The sequence below is a fragment of the Geotrypetes seraphini genome, chromosome 12 (assembly GCF_902459505.1).
Source record: "Geotrypetes seraphini chromosome 12, aGeoSer1.1, whole genome shotgun sequence".
NCBI lineage: Eukaryota > Metazoa > Chordata > Amphibia > Gymnophiona > Dermophiidae > Geotrypetes > Geotrypetes seraphini.
The window spans coordinates 46,091,628-46,115,890 of NC_047095.1; the positions used below are offsets into that span (position 1 = coordinate 46,091,628).

Sequence of the window (24,263 nt, forward strand, 5' to 3'; positions counted from 1 at the left end):
TGAAGTGGTGGGCGGTGCGGGCTTTCAAGGGATTCAATGAATCCCCAGATCTACAGTCCTGCTTTTTTATTCTTTTTGTTTACATTTTGCTTGATGCAGTTTGATTTGGTGCGTAGACAGCCTGTCAACCAGTCAAACTGCATCACACAAAAAGTAAACAAACAATAAAGCACAGCTCTTGGACTGCAGGTTCTTCAAACCCACCTTAAGTGCCTTACAGCAGCTTTCCATCCCTCCCTCCCATCCCCTTGTGTATCAGCTTTCCATCCTTCTCTCCAATCGCCCTTTGCAGCAGCCTTCCATCCCTCCTGTGCAGCACTTCCCAATCATTCCCCCCTCCCCCATGAGACTTCAACTTTCGTGCCTCCTAAAGCAGCAGCAGCAGGCTGCTTGTGGCCTGCCCACCTTCCCTCTGCTGCATCATCAGTGATGCCATCAGTGACGCAGCAGAGGGAAGGCTCCCACATGGCAGGCCAGGAGTAGCCTGTTCAAAGTCTGTCTCTGCCCGCTGGCTTCTACCACCGCTGCTGTTGCTTTAGAAGACCTGGACATGTCAGGAGACTGAAGGACTCACTATAACAGTGAGTCCGCTTATTTCTGAAAGTGAATCGATATGAATTGATTCACCATAGTGAATTGCTGAATCAATTCGAATTGGTGAATTGAGCAGCGCTACCTGACAGTACTGATCTGAATTTGATTGGCTGAGCAGCATCTGCTTGTTGCCTGCTTAAGCAATAAAATTCAGAGCAGTACCCTCAGGGCCTTTAGGAGGGTGGGGCGAATCCACATAAGGCCCTGACCTCATGCCAGTGAAGGGCTAGCTCCATGGCTTTAAAAAAAAAAAAAATTATTTGATTTTCATTTCAAATGTTACGTAACTTAACAAGACCAGGTGCCTTTTATTTTTGCTATGCCACTGCACATAGCACTTTCAAATTCTTACATATATGTGTTTCAGTGTGAGGCCTATAATTGAAAATGGCTTCTGAGCCTTATGAAATAGTCACAACATTGTTGATGAACAGTTATGCGACTCTCACTTGCCGGGAGAAACCTACTTGTCCTTCAGAGGAAGCAAAATCATACTTGTGCCCTCTGAAGACAGGAGGATCACCCTTCACACAGCTGGACAATGCCAAGACACAGCACTAAAATGTTTCAAGAGCTTTCCAGAGCCCTTAAGGCCCCAAGCCCACATGGCGTGCCTTAATTCTGTCAAGCTCATAAGTCTAACTGTAAAAGGAGAAGAGATGTTTGGACACTGGGACAGATGGTCAAAAACTTTTGTACAGTTAATAAATATTCTTTAAATTGCATAACTCTAGGAGGCAAAATATTTTCCCTCTAACCTGCTAAATACTGCACACACAAATTTAGGGGCCCTTTTATCAAAGCTGAGCACATACCAATGGAATTAGTGCACATTAACTGCCTCTTTTGCAAAGCCGCACTAGCGGCTGCCATGCGGCAACGGCCCCGAAGCCCTTTAAATATTTATGGGCTTCGGGGCCAGCACAGCCGCTAGCATGGCTTTGTAAAAGAGGCCGTAAATGTTAAGAAGACCATAGGTATAAAGTGGGCTTGTTACCATGTAGCGTACACTAATTCTATAAGTGCACGTCGACTTTAGTAAAAGGGCCCCTTAACCAGTTAATAAAAGAGCTGGCTCTAAGTATGCCTGGAAAAGGGTTTGGTTTTTCTTCTTCTTCTTCAGAACTAGCTAACTAATTTGATATTCATTGCAACCCACCAAGAAAAGATATTTCTGGAACACACAGTGAATCTTCGTAATCTCCGAACTCAGCATAAGCATTCTGATTTTGGTGAAGGAGGGGGTGGGTGAAGAGTTACTCAGAATCTGAGGTAAGGACGCTATTGCATCTTTAGAAGAAGGTGTGTCTCTCTCGCTCTCTGTGTTACTCCCGGTAATTATTATTATTATTTTTTTTTTTTTTGACAGAGAGGTCTTAAGTGCACACTGATCCCGAAAAGACTTTGACAAAGTGGATTGACCATACCCTGAAAAAAAAAAAAAGCCACGGCATGATGGCTAAAGCATCGGTTCTGTATCAAAAACAATGCTTTACTAATCCTTAAAACAAATATCTAAAATAAATATGTATTTTCATCTGTGTGTATTTTATTTATATGAATACATAAATAAATATGTGATGTGCTCAGTACACCAACATCAAGCTCATAACTGAGTATGAGGAGAACCATCACAGCAGTCAATTGCCTACCTGCCTATCTATAAAACCTATATGAAAATCTATTTATAGCTGTATAATTTAGATATCAGGCTTCGCTCATGAGTGCAGAACAACATTTATTATCTATCCCATCTTTAAAAATAATAAATACGCGCCGTCAGTTTATGTTCTCCGTTATTGCTCCCCAAACTTGGAATTCTTTCCCTAGTTACTTAAGAGAAGAAACTAATATAGAAAAATTCAAAAGTAAATTGAAAACTTTTCTTTTCAATGATGCATTTATAAATTAATTATAACTTGATTTTCAAAAAATCAGAAATCATTTTTTTCTCTTTTTTCCATCACCCTACCCTCTCTTATGCACTTTCCCTATATGTCTCTCCAGACTTTTAATACAATGTAAATTCTCCCCCCAATTCCTTATGTTTCCAATTTTGTCGCATTTGTCTTAAGTTGAGTTTGTTTTATTTATTGTAGTAATAATTTTAATAATGTAATTTTATCAAAATGTATATCGCTTTGAATCCAGATAAAGCGATTAATCAAATTTTTATTAAACTTGAAACTTGAAACTTGATATTAAAGTTTCTGATGATATGGGTACTTATCTGAATCAGTGAGGGCTCCTATCGATATGGCATTGTTGTTCCAGCCTGATCATTAATAATGCTCGGGTCCACAACCTGCGTGACCAAGTCCTTAACAGTGAATCGCGCTCAGTGTTCCAAAACGCATTAGTGATATAAAATCAGTCCTAACATTATCCATTCATCCTGTTGTATTATCCTCTAAAATATTTTTTTTTTTTCTTCTCCTCCAACTCGAGCTGAGGTTCGTAAAAGTCTCATCTTCAGGGAGGATTAAATTGCTGTTTTTATGCCGAGCGACTTATCACAGTTCTATAAAACTTCCACGGCCGAGAGTACCAGCTGGGCAGTGCAGTTCCACAAACTCAGGTGCCGCAAGGCCTGGACAACTGCAACAATGATTAAACACTGTCTGCAGGAAGAATGAGATTGAAACAGAGGGATAATTCATCTAAGGTAGCCGGAACTGGGGTTGAGACAGTGGTGTTGTGAAAGGGGGGGGGGGACGGGGGCGATCCGACCCGGGCGCCATGTTAGTAGGGGTGCTGGCACTGCTCCTCCTCTCCACCCCTTCACCTCTTCCCACTTCTTCCCTTCCCCCGGACCTCTGGTTGTTCACCGCCACAGACGGAGAGCCACAGGGGGTCGCGAAGAGCACGTTGAAGTTGTTACTCGCGGCGGTGAACAGCAAGAGATATGGAGGGAAGGAGGGGCACGCACACGGCAGTGGGGGGATTGGGGAAGGACCGAGAGGAGGCGGGAGAGGGGTGCTTCCGTCCTGGGCGCCTCTCACCCTTGCGAAGCCACTGGGTGGATGACCGTGGTTTTTAACTCCACCTCTTGAGCGTTGTGTTTCCAAAGCACTGAGCAGGAAATGATAGCCCAGAACCCTGAACTTGAATTGGCAAACAGGACGGCATCTGTTCTAGCTGTGCGCTAGACGTTACGCCTGCACCAGAATGCTGACGAACCTTCTGTTTCAGTGCTGAGGGTGCCAGAGGAACATCTGCACCAGAGGTGCAACCGTTTGTGCTTAGAGGCGGCACAGTGAGCAAGGATTTCCACACTAAGACCATATCATTTAAAAACTGCTTTGGGGCTGCAATGTCTCAGAGTTGCTCTTTGTAACTGTTCCAAACACATTTATTTGGATTTTGGCTCATATCTTTTCTGTTGTATCTCAAGGCAAGTTACCTGCAGATGCAAATAGATTATTTCCTTGTCCCGAAGGACTCGTAGTCTAAGTTTGTAACTGAGGCAAAGAAGAGTTAAAGGGCTCCTTAACTAAAGTCCGTTATGGGTTGGGCTTAATGTGTTTTATTGCAGGATTTTAATGCATGCTTAAAGGAAATATGTTTAAAAGGATACACACAAAAATATTGATTTTTTTTTTTTTTTCATTTTTGTTCAGGGTTTGAATGGTTTATATTTTTAATGCATACAATTTTGTTCACAGGCAACTTTGAAAAAAAGATCAATGTTATGCTCGGCTTCCTGAAGAAGCAACTGCGAAATACGGCTCGTGTCAAGGCCGAGTTTGGAACAAGATAAGTGTTTGAAAGTTTTTTTCCCCTATATAAGCAAACATGTATAAACAGCAGAGTTTTTATGTGAAGCCTATCTGCTGTGATTAGAATATCAGTGGCACCATTGGTAAAGGAGAATTTACTGCATGGTTGCCCTGTGAATAATAAGTCTATGAGCACATGAAAATGATCCTAACATACTGTGATGCATTTGGACAGTTTGTGAAATTGCTTATATCCTTGGGGGATTTTTTTGACGTAAGGTTATTATATTTTCCTCTTTGATATTTACACTCATTCAGTAATTCCCCCTTTTGTTTTTAGGATTTTCATGCACAGCAAGCCCAAACCAGATATCGCATCAAGGAGGGGCATTTCCAGCACTTTTTATTGCAGGCCATGCATCGGGGATCCCATTCGCAGGACCATTTATCACCTCCTAAGTACTCCTATACAGTGGTATAGTAAGGGAGGTGCGGAGGGGGGACATGGCACCCCTCCTCCTCTCTGTCCCCTCCCCCGCTCCTCTCCTTGCCACGCGCATGCACCCCCCCTGCCTTCCCCCGAACTTTTTTTACTTCTCCAGCACAATGCCCGTGTTGGCATTGGCGCTTCTCTCTGACGTCACTTCCTGCGCCTAGGAAGTAACATTAACATAAATTTTTATTGATCTATCGCGGTTTACAAAACACGAGAAACTACCCAGTGCCAGTGAGCTAAAATAAGACTCAAGAAGGAGATAGCAGCGGAATTACAAAGGTGGTTTGACAGTATGAATTCACAAAGAGGTACAAAGACTAATGACAAGGGGCTGCCACATAACTTGGCCACAGCGGTAAACTGTAAGGTTCAGAGGTAGGCTGATGATTCTTACAAAGGAGGTATATATCAGATCGGTATCGGTGAGCCACGTCATAAGGGACAAGCTAGGCTAGCGTTTGAGGAAGTGATGTCAAAGGGTGAGCGGATACTGACGTAGGCATGCTTGTTCGTGCCGGAGAAGTTAAAAAAAGTATGAAGAAAGGGAAACGGGTGCATGCGTGGCAGGGGAGGAGGGGCGCCACCGCCCCTTACTATGCCACTGCTCCTGTATTAACTCTGCGTTAGCCAGTTAGGGCTTGTAAACGGCACCTAAATTGGTGGCGGTCTACCCAAAAAGATGACGTCTGCAGGTCAATCGCATTTAGGCACCGTTTAAAAGAACCGCTGCTAATAGTACTTCTATGAGCTTTCACTTAATTTCTCTCTTTTTGCTTTTAGGCAACTTTTTTTTTTTTTTCCCAAAAACATACCTTTAAAACATAACCATTTGGTTTTTAAACAACACATTTCAAGGTACTATTAAAATTCTTTAACATGTACATATTTATGGCCTATTCATAAGAACATAAGAATAGCCTTACTGGGTCAGAGCAATGGTCCATCAAACCCATTAGCCCGTTCTCACGGTGGCCAATCCAGGTCCCTAGTACCTGGCCAAAACTCAAGGAGTAGCAATATTCCATGCTACCGATCAAGGGCAAGCAGTGGCTTCCCCTGTGTCTCTCAATAATAGACTGTGGCCTTTTCCTCCAGGAACTTGTCCAAACCTTTCTTAAAACCAGCTACGCTTTCTGCCATTACCACAGCCTCTGGCAATGCGTTCCAGAGCTTAACTATTCTCTAAGTGAAAAAAAATTTCCTCCTATTGATTTTAAAAGTATTTCCCTGTAACTTCATCAAGTATCCTCTAGTCTTTGTAATTTTTAACAAAGTAAAAAAAAATCGATTCACTTGTACCCGTTCTACTCCACTCAGGATTTTTTAGACTTCAATCATATCTCCCCTCAACCTGAAGAGCCCTAACCGTTTTAGTCTTTCCTCATATGAGAGGAGTTCCATCCCTTTATCATCTTGGTCGCTCTTCATTGAACCTTTTCTATTCTATTCCATATTTGATGGTCTATTCAATGGTGTTGGGTTTTATAATAGTCTCATCATTTTTTTAATATATATTCTCATTTATGATTTTGAACGTTCTTACGTTTCTAGCTAATGATTTTACATTTTGTTTATGTGTTTGCTTTCAGACTCCTGAGGAAGGTACCCCGAGGACCGAAACGCATGCAGCGTTGAGTCGCTGAATATTTTTACGTTACCAACAATAAAGACCCCTGCTGGAACATCTCGACCTTCCCTCCTTGTTTTGTTGATTTGATAATGTCTGTGGGGATTCCAAGCTGTTTCTAGCGATGCAGTAGTACCTGAACCACTTAGGCTATACGTGGTATATAAATACTAAAATAAGTAAATAGTGTAACTGGAATCCCGGAACTCAAGATTTTAAACGCTATAAAAAATGTAATGTAATGTAATGTAATGTAATTTATTTCTTATATACCGCTACATCCGTTAGGTTCTAAGCGGTTTACAGAAAATATACATTAAGATTAGAAATAAGAAAGGTACTTGAAAAATTCCCTTACTGTCCCGAAGGCTCACAATCTAACTAAAGTACCTGGAGGGTAATAGAGAAGTGAAAAGTAGAGTTAGAGGAAAAATAAAAATAAAATAAACATTTTAACAAGACAGCATTGATCTAAATACTTTGGAAGGTAGAAGAGAGGAGAGAAAGGAATAGAAGCAGAAGGGGGAGCCGTTGAACAGTAGAATTCTGGAGAAATTTAAATGATAGAAATAGAACAAAACAAAGACAAAAGGCAAAACAATAGATAAGATTAAAGATAAATCATAAGCTGGAAAGAAAAATAAAATAAAACTTTGTCTTCAATCCACGGTTTCAGCGTCAGTGATGAAGTGGAGCAAGTAAGTTTAGGAGGAGCGATTGACGTTTCCAGAAAAAAAACACCTTAAAATGATGTAGATGTAGTCTCAGCTCCTAGCAGTAGCAAGTAAAGCTTATCTAATGCTCTGTGTGAAGCCAACATGCCAAAGTCTTGTCCTGCTCAATATTTAGAAAAAAATAATAACAATCCCTGTGTTTTTGCATGTTTAGCTAAGTGTGCTTTCCCAAAAATATATAGATTTAGACCTACAAAACAGAAAATACCAAATAAGGAGCTAGAGTACATGAATGACAATATGGTAACACATCATTTGCTTCCTCTAAGGTTGTTGTTTTCCTATAACCTTTTCCAGCCAGGGGATTGCTTCAGATGGCATGCTGTGCGCAATCAGCCTGAATGGCTCAGATTGTTTTCTGGTTCAGAGATTCAAGCCAGACCACGGCTCTCACTTGTTGGCTCTTGCACATGCTCTTGTTTGTCTTCAAAAATATGTTATGCAAACCTGCAGTTGCATCCCTGGCCTTTTCCTGCATCTAATAATTCTTAGGCTTTTTAGTAGCAGGGTGGATACAACAGACAATGTTTTACATCAACAATATTAGAACCTTTTTTTGAAATTTTGCTAAGATGACTAACAAAATGAAGTTATATATTGTTAAATTTAATTGAAGGAATATTAAAGGGAAGAGATTTGGCTGCTACCTTTTTTTCAATGTAACTCAAGGTGAATTATATTTAGGTACAGCGGGTATTTTCCTGTTTCCTGGAGGGATCTACCGGAAGCAACAGAGGGTCAAAAGGGCAAGTCGATAAACTGGTGCTTCAGTCTAGGCAACCCAATTTTGTACACCCATGTATTGGCATGCCTTCTTATACCATGTCAATGCCAGGCATAAGTTTTGACAAGTGTTATGGAGACTAATGTATTATCGGAGCATCGTTAAATACTCGCAGTACCGTGAAGTATGCATTTGATGGCATAATCCAGTGAATCACAAACTGTGTGCTGCAGCGAGATTCAAAGGGTGCTACCTGACTACCTACAGGATGAAGTCAGCGGGCACCGGAGCCTCTCCTCCTCCCTGGTACCTCTCCTCCTCTCTGTGCCTCTCCTGATGACCCCTCCCCCCTCCACTGCTGGTTCATAGACAACAGTGCGAAAGACAAAGGCGCGCGTCGACAACTGAGCGCAAGATGGAGGCGCGCGCTGAAGAAAATTACAGTTTTTAGGGGCTCCGACGGGGGTTTTTGTTGGGGAACCCCCCCACTTTACTTAATAGACATCGCACCGGCATTATGGGGGGTTTGGGGGTTGTAACCCTCCACATTTTACTGTAAACTTAACTTTTTCCCTAAAAACAGGGAAAAAGTGAAGTTTTCATTAAAATGTGGGGGGTTACAACACCCCAAACCCCCCCAACGCTCCCACAATGCGGTGCGATGTCTATTAAGTAAAGTGGGGGGGTTCCCTTCCCACACACCCCCGTCGGAGCCCTAAAAATAGTAATTTTGAGCGGCGCGCGCCTCCACGCTGCGCTCAATTATCTGGGCACGCCTTTGTCCTGGTGCGCTTTTGACCTGACACCCCCACTGCCGGCTCAAGGATCCATCTGCAGGGCCTTCATGCATGTGCAGACATCAACATGATGGCGTCACACAAGCCCTTGTCCACACAATTTCCCGGGTGCCCTCTAGCCGTGGCCACCTATTTAGTGTGCCGCGGCTGGAAATAATTTACGAGACACTGGCATCGTCTATGAAATTAACAGGCGTTAAAACCAAGAATTTATATTTTATGCTGTTTTATATATTATTGTCTATATTAATTTTTGTTTTTTTATGACTATCCCCCTCTTCTACGAAACTGCACTAGCAGCTTCTAGCGCGGAGAGTTGCACTGAATGGCCCATGCTATGAGCATCGGGAGCAGCATGGGTCATTCAACGTGGATCGCTGCGCTAGAAACTGCTAGCACAGTTTCGTTGAAAAGGGGGCATGTCCCCCCTGAAATTCAGCGGGATTAGCCAATTGGGAACTGCTCTTGGATGGCTAAGTCCCATTTGGCAAGCGTGGAGCTAAGGCATGAAGCTAAAGAGATCCACCTAAAAAGCAGGTCTTGACTGTTAGGCGTAGCCATTCAGCCAATAAAAATCGGCTTGGCCAGATAAGTCCATGGCAGTGAACTTTGCTCCGGATATTCAGTGCTGGCGGCCAGATATGCCCCTGGCATTGAATAGCCAGGAATGCCGCTGACTATGGAAGGCAGCCAGACTGCCTCCCACAGTCTCGGTCTCAGCCCCTGTAAATATGTTAAAAAAAAAAAAAAAAAATTAAGTACGAAAAAATTAAGTACGATAAGCACTTATCCTCCATTTTACAAAATCGTGTAAGAGGTGTTTAGCACCGCCCGGCGTGATGAATACTCTGTACTGCTCCAATGCTCATAGGAATATGACCATTAGAGCAGCACAGAGCACCGGTGCTAAAAACCTCCTGTGTGGTTTTGTAAAAAGGGGGGGGGGTGTTTAGTTAAGAGTATGTGCAGATTTACCCTTACGCCCAATTCTATGTAACATGCATGCCTAAATCTTCATAGCAAGCAACTCCAAAGGCAGTGTGGTCAAGGGAGAGGCAAGGTGGGTCAGGGGCTTTCCCAGAATTTAGGTGCGGTGTCACTGAATACTTTCATTTGCACACCTTATTGCTTTTGGCAGGCTTAAATGCTCGCTCCCAAAGTTAGGTGTGAAATGTGTACTAAGCTAGTGTTCTGTAAAATTTGGGGGGCGCAGAATATTGTCTTAGCATAGATCAAACTGGCATCACGTTTGGCCACCATTTATTGAATTCCCCCCCCCCCCCATTAAGTGCAAAAACTTAGTGCACTTCAATAAGAGTAGCTGTTGCTGCACTGGGTAGAAGTCACTGAAGAGCCACCGTGCCTGGCCCTGAGCTAATGCGCTGTGGTGCAGCAAAGCTTGGGAGGAACCTTTAGAGCAGTGGTCTGAAACTCAAACCCTTTGCAGGGCCACATTTTGGATTTGTAGGTACTTGGAGGGCCGCAGAAAAAATAGTTAATGTCTTATTAAAGAAATAACATAGTTTATAAATCTTTCCTTTTGGCCAAGTCTTAATAATAATATTGTCATTTATAGGTAAAGAGACCTACGATCAAGAAACTGTTTTATTTTACTTTTGTGATTATGATAAACATACTGAGGGCCTCAACATAGTACCTGGCGTGCCGCATGTGGCCCCCGGGCCGCGAGTTTGAGACCACTGCTTTACAGCTAAGCATGAGCCTATGCAAAGCAGCAACACTTGGATTTGGCCCCAAGTCAAAAGAAGCTGCTGCAGCCCAGACCTGCCCCCAGTCACCAGGTCACATAGGGGAGAGGCTATGGAAAGGAGGGAATAGGAGCAGCAGATAACAGGCTGCAGGGAAAAAAGGTGAGGCGAGACAGACAAAACAAGAAGCAAAAACAAGCGACATAAGCTTACAAATAAAGCAAAAAGGCGAAAGAGAAAACATGTTCTTTTGGTTTCTAAATATTTTGGAAGGTGCCCAAGTTTTCTAAATATTTCTCCTTCACCAACATCCTACAGAATAAGCATGGAACAGTAACATAAATCCACATCATTTACAGAGCCTATAGATATCAACTCTAGATTGATACTGTGTACAGCCTAGCACAGTACCCGGACCCTTGTCCACTCTCTCTCTCACACTTAGGGTTCCTTTTACAAAGGTGCGCTAGCGTTTTTAGCGCGTGCTGCATTGCCGCACGCGCTAACCCCGCGTTACGCGCCAAGAACTAACGCCAGCTCTATGGAGGCGTTAATGTGTAGCGCGCACGCTAAAACCGCTGGCGTACCTTCGTAAAAGGAGCCCTTGGATTACTGCAAACTTCTTCTAACTGGTCCTTCCGCAGTCCTGCCTCTTCCCCCTGCAATCTTCTACCAACTTCACTACACTCATGTCACCCCCCTCTCCTTAAGTCACTTCATTAGCTTCCCATCTGCCTTCGCATACAGTTCAAGCTCCTATTGCTGACCTCCGTTCGTCAAATCAGCCGCTCTTAGCTGTACCTTCTTCTCCTCCGCCGCCAATTCCAGACTTCATTCCTTTCATCTAGCTGCCCTCTATGCCTGGAATAAATTACTCGAGCTTGTCCACCAAGTCCCTTCCCTTGTTTAAAAGCAGACTGAATACCCACCTTTTTGATATAGTCTTCAATCTTTAACCCTACTCCCCACTGCCCATCAACCTAGCCAGAAGATTAACTTTTCCCCTTAACCCTTTCAGGACCAAGGGACATATTTGTCCCATAACTTTAAAATCCTATAAATTTTGATTGGGATAGTCTACAGTTCTAAATTTGATATGTACGGATTCCATATGATACTGCCTTTATGTAAACAAACTGGTTCCGACATTCATTCATTAGCGTCGTTGCTAGATTGACGAGAAGATTCACTTGCCACACTGTCCATAAGCCAGAAGTGTGATTTTTTTAAATAAAAATAATGATATTTCAAAAAAAAAAAATCAATTTTTTGGCATCTGCAAGCCCTTTTTACCATAAAAATGTCGTCAAAACCACAAAAATTGGCCTACGATCCTTATGGTCCTGAAAGGGTTAACTGTATCCATGTCATCCTGTTTATCTGTTTTGTCTGTTTAGATTGTCAGCTCTTTTGAGCAGGGGCTGTCTTCTTTGTGACTCTGCACAGCGCTGTGTACATCTGGTAGCACTATAATTAATAGTAACAGTAGCAGTAAATTGGATTTTAACATATTTTACGATCATACTGCTTCCATGGCCCTGACACTGGAACGAATGTTCAGTGCATGGAAGAAAGAATACCATTAAAAATGCAGTGTAACGTTCAACTTAATGCCATAAGCTAAAAACACATGGCTACAGCTCAGACGGAAAGCTACAACAAAAGACGTCTTTACTATCTGTACAAGATTTGCTGGCCTGCAGGATAATATGACAGTATGCTGGGACAAATTCACCAGCTTTTTTACGCCCATAAAGACAGAAGGAGAGAAGAACTTTTAGTCTTTCAGTCTTTTTTTTTTCCCCTTCTTTGTGCGGCTGTCTCGCTTACATGCACTGAAAGGAAGCTCAGATGGGACCTATTCTTAGGAATTTGGAACAACTGGAGTACAATAAAGATGTACTGTAATTCCAACCTCCACGGTAATGCAACTGAGCAGTCAAACTGTGCGATAGCTCAATGCAGGTGAATAGACTGGTATTTCAATTATGTCCCCTCTGAACAAGGGTTCTCTATGGTCTCAGGTCATGTAGGGCAATCTCTTTTGTTGATCCTTTAAGAAGTATCGCAATCGATAAAGACCACAGCCTGCTGTTTCTGCAAATTCTCTCCTATTTTTCCTAATTTTGCATTAACTTTACTGCCTATTCATCCTTCAGATTCTACCGACCATCATCTGGACCGTCTCTTTTTTTTTTTTTTTCAAGTTACATTCAGTCTCTCTGTTTTATGAGCTCCGTCTTGTCCAATCAGTTTTACCATGATTTGGATTCTTCAGCTCCTGCCTCTATTGTTCCATCATTGGCTCCCCATTCATGCCACTGAAATTGCCCCTCCTCTCATTCCCCCTCCCCCATCCAGCTGCGACCATTAGAGACAGGATCAGGCTGAATTAGTCTTATTTATTTACAGATACTTGATATACTACAAGGAGACCACTAGTGGCATCTAAGCGATTAACATCTCGAAGCCGAGGTGAGGTTCTTTATGGCTACTGCAGAAAGGAAGTACGAAGGGATTATGTTCCATTGTAATCTTGCTTTGTTTTTATGTATGTTGGCTTGTAACCCTCTCAGGGACTTGAGTTTGGGAGGGATAAACATTTAACTAAATAAAATTAAAAAACATAATGAGGCACACTCAGAATTGGCAATTGTCACTAATGACCTGGAAATCATCTGCTAATTCTATCCTCTTGCACTCAACCTATAGCCTCCCATATCTCCCTCTCTCTGTTCCTTTCTTTCTTTCTCTCCCATTCTATCTTTCTGTATTCCCCTCATTTAATCCTCTCCTTACAATTATCCCTACATCTTAAACTCCTTTAAACAAATCCTCAGTACACAGTACACAGATGCGGCGAGACCTGAAAACCTGCTACAATCAACCCAGTACCCCTTTGCCACTGCCTACCTCTGACATCCTCTGCCCCTTCCTCCTCCATCTTCTGGCCCAGGATTTCTCCTGTATTTTACCCCTGGCATCTGGATCCTCACTTCTCTCCCTCTGCCCTTCTCCATCCCATAGACCTCATAGCTCCATCAACGTTTCCTGTCTAACTCAGCATCTCCTGCTGAATATCAACGGTTAGCCGGTTAGCAATATTTAGCCGGCCAGGAGCTATACCTGGCTGGCTAAATAGCACTGAATATTGTTAAAATTTTATAGAGATTTTTTGGCCCGAGACAGACAGGCAAACAAGACATACTCAACCCCTTTTGTATAAGTTTTTCCAACATCTTTTGGGTTGGAAAAAATACAGAAACAACCAAGGAGATAATGATGCCACTGGAGCCACACTCAAGTTAATAATTTATTGATGACCTGACACAGCCATGAATATTCAAGAAAGCACATGGGATCTCTTAGGGAGAGGAGGAGATAGTGGATTCTGCAGATGGACAGACTAGATGAGCCATTCGGCCTTTAACTGCCATCATGTTTCTATAGCCATAATGTTATATGACCTCATATACAAGTGTTAAGAGCCTTAGCCTATAATCATAAAGTTATACGACCTCACAATGCAGGTGTAAAGAGCCTCGACCTATAGGGAGAGGAGGAGATAGTGGATGCTGCAGATGGACAGAGTGGATGGGCCATTTGACCTTTATCTGCCATCAGGTTTCTATGTTTCTATTAAACTTTGAGCAATAGATAAAAACTTATTGTAGTTGCTTCTGTACTTCCTGACTTCTGGAAACCAGAACTTTCTCCATATAGAAGTAATTTGTAATATACTCTGTTCATTCTAAGATTTTCTATCGTTTGCTACAGATACTGCTTATTGTTCAAGACTGAATAACATGTTCCACATTTAATATACCGTAGTCATCTATTTTTCTGCATTAAAAGATAAGGACAGCAATGCCCCCTTGTGTTGTAAATACCTAAATAACACTATTCAACTTTTTTTCAACCAATATTGCTTTATGTGATAAACCAAAATAAAATCCTGCTAACAATAACACTGACACTGCAGTACAAATATCATAAAAAAATAGACAGCTGCATTTTGCATAGGGGCTCTGAGCACTGGTGAGTAGAAATCCGTCACTTAAAGGATATCAATACAATTTTTATTTGTATACCGCCAATACTTCCATGAAGTTCACAGCGGTTTACATAAGTAATTATGGTGATAGAAATTAAAAACTAGTGTTAACAATATTTAGGAATTATTAGTAATGAATTCTTGAAATAGATAGGTCTTTAGGTATTTCTTGAAACATTTAAAATTAGATTGCTGGTGAATATTAGTATTGTAATGCATTCCACAGTTTTTCTGCTTGATATGGCCATGTGGAGTTAAAAGTTCTATTGTATCTAATGCTCCTAATGACAAAAAGTATCATTGTTTCTTAGGTTCAAAGATGGATTATTAGAAAATTTAACGAGATGTGGCATATAATCAGGAGTTTCTCCAAACTGTATTTTAAATAGAATACAATAGAATTTATAAAGTATCAATGCTACTTACAGCTCCAACTGACTTACGCTGGCTTTTACAAAGCCATGGTAGAGGTTTCTATGACGGACTGGCGAGGTAAATGCTCCGACGCTCATAGAGCATTTATCTTGCCGACCCATGGTAGAAACATCTGCTGTGGATTTGTAAAACGAGCTCTTTAGAGATCAGAAGATGGATTCAGGAAACAATCCACAATGCAAAGCACTCGGCCTAGTAATAGAAGATTCAATATTCAAATCGATTTAAGAGGGCGGGAATAGCTGCCACTAGAGATCACTGCAACCATTTGCGGCCTAATCCTGTAGGGGCGGGAGCGATTGGAGTTCACTTCAGCCTGCCATAACTACTGGATTACCAAAGAGAGTCAGGTATGCCCTGGAAGGCCTACTGGGATGTGAGGGGGGCATATTTGGTTGGAAGGACAGGATTAGGTGGGAGGGGTGCTTGGTTCAAGAGGATTGAGAGAGGAAATAGGGTCATGTGGGGGATGTTTGACTGGTTTAAGGGCGTTGATAGGGGGGAATGGGGTCATGTGTGAGTGTGGGAAGTGCTTGACTGGTTCAGAGGAGGAGGGGGTTATGATATTCCCTTTGCGGGTCCCTGTCAAAATTGAGCTAGGAGCCACATAAGTTTCTTTGGCAGGTTCTGTCTGAATATCGGCCAGAAGCTGCATAAGATAGTTCGATAATTATAGCTTGGAAAAGAGACAGCTAAGGGAAGATATGATTGAAGTCTACAAAATCCTGAGTGGAGTAGAACGGGTACAAGTGGATCGATTTTTCACTCTGTTAAACATTACAAAGACTAGGGAAATACTTTTAAAACCGATAGGAGGAAATATTTTTTCACTCAGAGAATAGTTAAGCTCTGGAACGTGTTGCTAGAGGTTGTGGTAAGAGCATATATAGTGTTACCATATGGCTCCAGAAAAAAGGGGACAGATTGAGACATCCGGGTTTTACTTCCATTGAAAGCAATGGAAGTAAGGAGAACAGATTGAGACATCTTGGTTGCTTTCAATGGAAGTAAAACCCGGATGTCTCAATCCGTCCCCTTTTTTCTGGAGCCATATGGTAACCTTAAGCATATAGCGTAGCTGGTTTTAAGAAAGGTTTGGACAAGTTCCTGGAGAAAAAGTCCAGAGTCTGTTATTGAGAAAGACATGGGGGAAGCCTCTGCTTGCCCTGGATTGGTATCATGGAACGTTGCTACTCCTTGGGTTTTGGCCAGGTACTAGTGATCTGGCTTGGCCACCGTGAGAACAGGCTATTGGGCTTGATAGATCATTGGTCTGACCCAATAAGGCTACCCTTATGTTCTTATAGTTGGATATTCAATGCCAGTACCCATTGGCATTGATATCTGGGCCTAATTTAGCCAACCATATTCAGTCCTTAAAAAACAGCTGACTGCTGGTGGCTGAATACTGACTGGATAACGCACTGATATCATATTACAAATAGAGTTTAATAATAGTTTCAATAAAAATAAAGTAAAAAAAAAAAAAAGTATAAATTTACCACTCAAACAATGCTGCCACATTAAGCAAATATAATTAGTGTGAATTATTATCCAACATAGAAAATTATTGCATCTAAAATAGTTCTAGAATCTTAACTTCCAAAAAGGGGGAAACTATACTGAACATAAAAAAATGCCATAATGTTAATTCTGCTAATCGACTGAAGAAAGGCTAAACAGGTCAGAGAAACAACAATGGAGAGGGGATATGATGGAAGTGGTGGAATGGCTCTTGATCCCCTCAAACAATACTAAAACGAGATGACATTCCATGAAATGAAAAAACAGCTGACAAAGCAAATGATATGATGCATTTTTTTTTTTTTCATTCACACAACACTTAAGGGCCCTTTTATAAGCCTATTTAGCACATGCTAAATGCTAAGGCACCCACACAATATAATGGATGCCTTAGCATTTAACGTGCGCTAAATCAGTTAGCGCACCTTAATAAAAGGACCCCTTAATTAAGCTGTGGAATGTTTCCAGAGGACGAGGCCAAGGTGACCCATATACCTAGCATGGTTCAAAAGAGATCTGGATACGTTCCTGGAGGAAAAATCCATGAAAAACTGAAACCCCCCCCCCCCACACCTCTTTTACAGTAAAGTACAATACAATACCATTTTTATTTGTATATTGCAAATACCTGAAAGAGGTTCATAGCGGCTAACATACAAAGAAGTGGAGACAATCTCCAGAATCTAGTTAAGAACATACATTAAAATTATAACTCTTTCAACACATAGGGCTCCTTTTACAAAGGTGCGTTAGGGCCTTAACAAAATGCTGTGCACGCTAGCTGCTATCGCCTCCTCTTGAGCGGGCGCGCGCTAATCCAGTGCGTGCGCTAAAAACGCTAGCGCACCTTTGTAAAAGGAGCCCATATTCTTTAAGCAAATGGTTTTTAAGGTTTTCTTTACTAAGCTGCAGTACAAATGCAAAATAAAACTTGATTAAGGTGGTCTGACTTTGTTAAGGGAGAAAAAAACTCTGAGAAGAGAGGTAGCGATCAGAACTCCGATGAATTAGAAAACCCAAAGGGGTCGGAGTTGAGATTTTGGATAAAAGGACACGAAACCCAACAGCCAAGAAAAAAATTATCTGAACCGCTAATGCTCATCCCTTGTGAGCGTGCAGTTTAGGCCTGAGCAATTACATCAATTTTAGTGTCTAAATTATAGGCACATATTTTAACTGTTATGTTAGAGATCTATAAAGGAAACTAGCTACCTATTTTTATCTATAGAGCATGTGCCACATAAGCACACATGAGTCCCCGGATTCTATAAAGGTCACCGCAATTTGCTTGCCAAATTTGGGGTGCACTCCTGAGACGCATGTGGTAATGTAGCTGCGATAATTGATTACCATAGGGATACCCACTCTCTGTCCCCTTTACATGCCTCCTCCAACAAAAATATATAAAAATTATTGGCACCTGGATTAGTGCGCACCAATTTGGAATTTATTGCAGGACAGCTGAGCGCAACTCGCAGTAAGCCATTTTAAGCTGCCATAATAAACACACACTAGCGCTTACCGCAGGTCAGTAAAAGGACCCCTTTGGTCTGTATATTGTAACCCTCCATCTATTACTCTTTTGTAATCCGCCTTGAACCGCAAGGTAATGGCGGAATAGAAATCTCTAATGTAATGTAATGTAATGTATGTAATAAGCGCTAGTATACAGTATATCTAGAAGATAAGCTCTATGTTCATTTAGAAAATGCTTGCCCATGTTCAGACCTCTATTTTATGCAAATCTCTCCCATGCATATTCATCAGAGATGTATTGAAAACGTGGCCTGACTGAGACCTTCGAGGACTGAACTTGACAATCCTGATGTATAACTTGGCCAGAGAAAGATATCCATTGAAATATAAAGAAGTTCTATCACAATTAATCACAGAACTGCACAGTTAATTGCAATTATCCAAATGACTGAAATCATGCAAGGCAATACAGTTTATAACGTTACTCTGCGCGTTTGCTTACCAGTTCTGGTCTACCGGCGTAATGGCAATTTTGGGTGGTGCTTTCAGAGGCAGCGTGGTAGGTCGCAGGATGCTGTTTTCTTCTGGTGTTCTAGCTTTTTCGGACTGTCTTTGGTACAGAGGAGGCAACTGCAAACTGCCTGAGCAACATCTTCTTCCTCTCCACAGGTTTATTCCCAGCGTATTGCCAGATGAACTAGAAGACTTGCTCATGCCACGTTCCACATAGCTCCTAGCAGGCTACAAGAAGGCAATGAATAGAAGAAAGCAGCGATATTAGACAGTAGATGAACATTTCCATTAGAGAATGAGCTCAGTTAAGATGTCAGCATATAATATCCGTGCAGAGGTAAATGAGACGGGAAAACCTGCACCCTCTGCCGTGCATGTCACAGCAGCACAAAAGGATCTACTTGACGTTCTTCAAAAGCCACAACTCTGCAAATGTAATTAAGTCAGATGAGGTGAACTGTTTTAAAGCCCGGCAAAAGCATACCAAGACTGTTTTCTAAATGCCCTGTGAGAGAGTCTGTAGAAAATTACCACTTTCTCTTAATGACACTCACAGTTCTGCCCAGGGGGAAGTGACACAGGAGGAGTGGAGCCAGGAGAGCCTGGACCAGGACATATAAAAGCTCAGGGTACAGCTAGCTCAGGGGTGTCAAAATCCCTCCTTGAGGGCCACAATCCAGTTGGGTTTTCAGGATTTCCCCAATGAATATGCATGAGATCTATTAGCATACAATGAAAGCAGTGCATGCAAACAGATCTCATGCATATTCAATGTGAAAACCAGCAAATGATAGACAACCGTCTGATATGCTACTTCCTCTCTCAGTTCCTCCTCTTATTTATTGGGATTTATTAACAACTTTTATGAAGAGATTCACCCAAGGCGGTGCACAGCAAGTATAAGTCAACATAAAACTTACAATTTTGTTAACAGCACAACAGCAGTAAAAAGACCAACTATAAACATAAATACTATGAATGAGGTAAAGTCAAAAATCAGCAAATTGAAACTTATTAAGGATTAGCATGAAACAGTTTAAAAAATATACTTATTAACAGCACTGAAATTCAAATAAGAGAGATATAATACATACTAAAAGGGAGACATAATACTTATAGAAGCATCAAATCTAATCTGTTTTCAAACGATTATGAATGTCTACTTGTAACCCATTCTGAGCTTCTGGAAGAACGGGATAGAAATCGAAATAAATAAATAAGTACAAACCAAAAACATTCAACTAAAATAGAATGCATGTGTTGGGATAAACAGATGGGAGGCTAAGCTCAAGGCAACTTGTTTATACAGTTAAACGAGGTATAAGGAACTCTTGTTCATTTATTTATTTATTTAAAACATTTTTTTTTTAATCCACCTTTATCCAAGGCGGCTCACAAATTTCCATACATAATAAACATTTTAAAAGAAGACATATGTTAATTAGAGGACAATACAAGGTCACAGTATTATATCATTGGGTCCTCAACAAGTCTGTATCCAAACTAATTATCAAATAACACCATTCTTCAATGGAGTACACCTTTTTTCAATAAAACATAACTCAAAAGAAGTTTTATATTCACTTAGAGAAAGCTTGAACAAACAGATGTGTTATAAGCAACTTCCTGAATTGCAGGAGATTTCTACAAAGCCGTTTCAGGACAGACTCAACCTGCAGGTAAGAACATAAGAACATAAGAAGTTGCCTCCACTGGGTCAGACCGAGGTCCATCTCGCCCAGCGGTCCGCTCCCGCGGCGGCCCATCAGGTCTGCGACCTGTGAAGTGGTTTCTGACCACTTTTATAACCTACCTCAAGTTCTATCTGTACCCCTCTATCCCTTTATCCTCCAGGAACCTATCCAAACCCTTCTTGAACCCCTGTACAGAGTTCTGGCCTATCACTTCCTCCGGAAGCGCATTCCATGTGTCCACCACCCTCTGCGTAAAAAAGAATTTTCTAGCATTTGTTCTAAACCTGTCCCCTTTCAATTTCTCCGAGTGACCCCTAGTGCTTGTGGCTCCCCTCAGTTTGAAGAATCTGTCCTTATTTACTCTCTCTATGCCCTTAAGGATTTTGAAGGTTTCTATCATGTCCCCTCTAAGTCTCCTCTTCTCCAGGGAGAACAGCCCCAGCATTTTTAACCTGTCAGCGTATGGAAAATTTTCCATACCTTTTATCAGCTTAGTCGCCCTCCTCTGCACTCCCTCGAGTACCGCCAGGTATCTTGCATATACAGTAGACTAGATAATGACACGGGGACAAATTTATTCCCATCCTCGCAGGAACTCAAATTTCTCCGTCCCGTCCCCGCGAGTTTTGCCATTGTCCCCTGCCCCGTTCCTGCATGCTGTGCCTTAACCGCACAAGCCTCGAACACTTATGATTTTAAAGTGTTTGAGGCTTGTGCAGATGAGGACAGAGCTTGCAGGAACGTAGCAGGGACAGGAAAAGAACTCGCCAGGATGGGCAAATGAGCTCCTGCGGGGACGGGGAAAAATTTGTCCCCGTGTCACTCTTTAATATAGATCCAGCCTCTTGTCTTGCATCATTCTGCCCATCTAGACGGAGCAACAGTTCTGGTGACATGATGCTTCTCAGTCATATTTTAGTTGTCAGAGCTTTGGTACCTATTGAAAAAAAATAGGAAAAAGATCTATTTTTTTTTTTAAAAACCTACCTTTTCCTCATCTGACCTATAAGTCAAAATAAGCGGCTAGCCTCTTTAAAGTCAGATCTAACACCTGGTTCCCCGCGCACAGTCTGATAGCTTGCTTATCTCTTTTGGGGTACACAGCAGTACATCTCATCCATTTAAATTTCAAACGGGTTTTCTGAGGTGTGAAATCTAGTGTATTTCCTTTTTAGGTTTACATCAAAGTCCCATGAAATATAATTACTTGCTTTCATTTTAACAGATAACTAAAATGTGACCTATTTATTTCCTTGATTTTCCTTTCCAGCAAATACCACACACTTCTATCTAATTCAGTTGAGCAAATTGCTGAGTGGGTCTGTTTAGCAAGATCTGGAAGAGCATTGAGGGCGGGGGAGGGAGGGGGAGAATAAAACCTCAGAAGCGCTATGACTTCAGTATTTCTGTTCCAGAAAGCTGTGGGACAGTAGAGTTAAAAGACACTGCAACATCATGGGAAACTCAGCTGTGTAAAGCTGTCTTAATCCAATCCAATCCTTTGGTTTATATACCGGATCATCCTCCAGACAACAGGGGCTTGACTCGGTTTACACAATAAGAGGTTGTACTAGAACAGGGGTCTCAAAGTCCCTCCTTGAGGGCCGCAATCCAGTCGGGTTTTCAGGATTTCCCCAATGAATATGTATGAGATCTATGTGCATGCGCTGCTTTCAATGCATATTCATCGGGGAAATCCTGAAAACCCGACTGGATTGCGGCCCTCAAGGAGGGACTTTGAGATCCCTGTACTAGAATGACTTATGTAACAATTTTTTGAAATTGTTGTTCCCTAATTCATGCCTGTATCAATGTTTCCACGACTCATATTTATTTATTTATTTTAAGATTTTCTATCCCGCTTATCTACTGAGCCACCGTGCCCACACTACCCCTCTCCTCAAGTCACTTCATTGGCTCCCCAACCGTTTCCGAATACAGTTCAAACTCCTCTCACTGACTTACAAGTGCATTCACTCTGTACCTCCTCACTTATCTCCCCCCTATGCACTGTGTACTGCACTTCCCCTGAACCGGAAACACCAGCTGGCATTGGAAACCTAAAGGTTTTGGAACATTCACAGTTTTGGACTCCTGATGCAGGCTTTTGTGCCAAAACACAACTCGTGTCGAGTCATTTTGTTGGTATTGAATAAAGCGTTCTTTTTTCATTCCACTGGTTCCGTCTCCTGAGCTGTGTTGTTGTGTGTGTTGTTTATCTTTAAGGTCACTTTTTGCCACCTCTGGAAAATGGCCGATTTTCTATTTTCCATTTTAATGGCCATGCACTAATGTTGCTGTGATTCACGCATGAACCCGTTACCGTCACCTATTTTGTAGGAAGTAAGGACTCTCAAGTAGAGAGCTGCATGGGAACGGGGACGACGGGGATCCTGCGGGTTCCCCCTTCGGGTCACGGGAATCCCGTGGGGACACCCCCTAGGGTCGTGGGGATCCCATGGGGATGCCCCCTAGGGTCACGGGGATCCCGTGGGAACGCACCCTAGGGTCACGGGGATCCCGTGGGATTCAATACAACTCATCTGATTTTCCTACCTGCCCTGCCACGAGGCTCGTCTTCCATTTCCTGCCTGCCCTGCCACAGCACACATAGCCAATCGGAAGTCTTCCCCGATATCAGCGCTGACATCGGAGGGAGGGCTTATGGAAGACTTCCGGTCGGCTATGTGTGCTGCGGCAGGGCAGGCAGGAAATGAAAGACGAGCCTCGCGGCAGGGCAGGTAGGAAAATCAGATGAGCAGTGTTCTCCCTAGCACCCGGTTGTCCCCCCCACCAGCTCAGCCAGTGCAGAGTCCTCCTCTCAAGTACAGGCTCTGCACTTTCACCCTGTTCCCGGCGCCTTGGAGCCTGCATTTATCACTTCCCTCTCTCCTCTCACTTTTCCGGCCTTCTCTTTCTCCTCTCACCTCTCCTGCAGTGCTCCAAATTTGCTGTGGGTCGCTGGCAACAACTGTAAACAATCCATTGTCCCTAAATGGCTCTGGGTCACTGAAAACCAGGTATGTTGGGGACATTCTGTGGCTGGAGTGAGCATTTGGCTAGTAAAGGACTGATATTCAAGACTTAACTTGCCAAAGTCAATGGGACTGTGCTTAAAACTCAATCCTTCCTTTATGCCAATCACCATAGGCTGTTAAATACTGAATATCCTACTTAACCTAGAGTTTAGCTGACTGTAAACCCATAGAGACACTGATCTGGACAGGGTGGGAGAGAGAAGAAAGAGACAGAAAAGGACCTTCAGGAGGGGCTGGAATGCAGACTTGAACCAAAAGGGAGGGGGAAGACAGAGCAGATGCTGGACTAGAGGGTGTAGAGAGGGGAAACACACTGAACTGAGGAGAGAGAGATGCCAGGCCCTGGGGAGAGGGAGGACAAAGAGAGTGAGACAGACAGAAAGACCTGGAACAAAGGTGGGAGGACTCAATATGTTAGCTTTGGGAAATGTATATAGCAGATGTCTTTGTATTGTGTTCAAAAGAAAAGGAAATGCATTTCTGGTTTTATTTCTACAGTGTTGAAGTACTTGCTGATCCTTGCTGTGACTGGTGGGGATCCCCAAGCACCGCCAGCAGAGGACGTCCTCTAGAGACGGCCAGAACTCCCCTCCACCAAGCACAGCAGTCACTGGCAGCATCCATGAGCCACTGAGGTGCCAGCATCTGTGACTCAGGGACGCTGCTGCTGCCTACCAAGCTTGGCAAAAGGGACCCCCGGCCAACTGCAAAGGAAGTCCTCAGCTGACAGCTTGGGGTTCTCATCAGCTGAGTATTTATTTATATTGTATATTTACATTAGAGGCTCTGGTAGAAAACGGTTTACAAAGTATGTATTCTTCCCAATTAATATTTTCAAATTAATAAAGTTTCTTTGCTTATTTTAAATGGGTCTCTACCTTAAATTTATTAGTATTAATTGGGTAGAGTGGGGATATTTTATTAATACATATTTATATTATACTGGAATATATGGTAGGGAGGGGGGAAGGGGGAGGGATAAGATTTTAAGTAATGTGCAAATGATAGTCTGTAAGTGATATATTTATTGTTAATGTGATTGAATATATGTAACACTTAATGTAATCTTAAAAATGAATAAAGAATTAAAAAAAATATATATTATAGTGCTAAAAAAAAAAATAAAGTT

The 24,263-nt window shown here is 42.2% G+C and overlaps 1 protein-coding gene across 5 annotated transcripts in view; it reads right to left on the reverse strand.

Annotated features, from left to right (window-relative positions):
• The window catches only part of PDE4B (phosphodiesterase 4B), a 522,826-nt gene that overhangs the window by 416,330 nt on the left and 82,233 nt on the right, over positions 1-24,263 (reverse strand). For 4 of the 5 annotated variants that reach the window (XM_033916537.1, XM_033916534.1, XM_033916536.1 and 1 more), the window contains one exon: positions 18,392-18,630. In XM_033916537.1, the coding sequence (XP_033772428.1) occupies positions 18,392-18,630 (239 nt within the window). Of the gene's footprint in view, positions 1-18,391; positions 18,631-24,263 lie in introns of those variants that run through there. The other variant, XM_033916538.1, reaches the window with a different exon arrangement.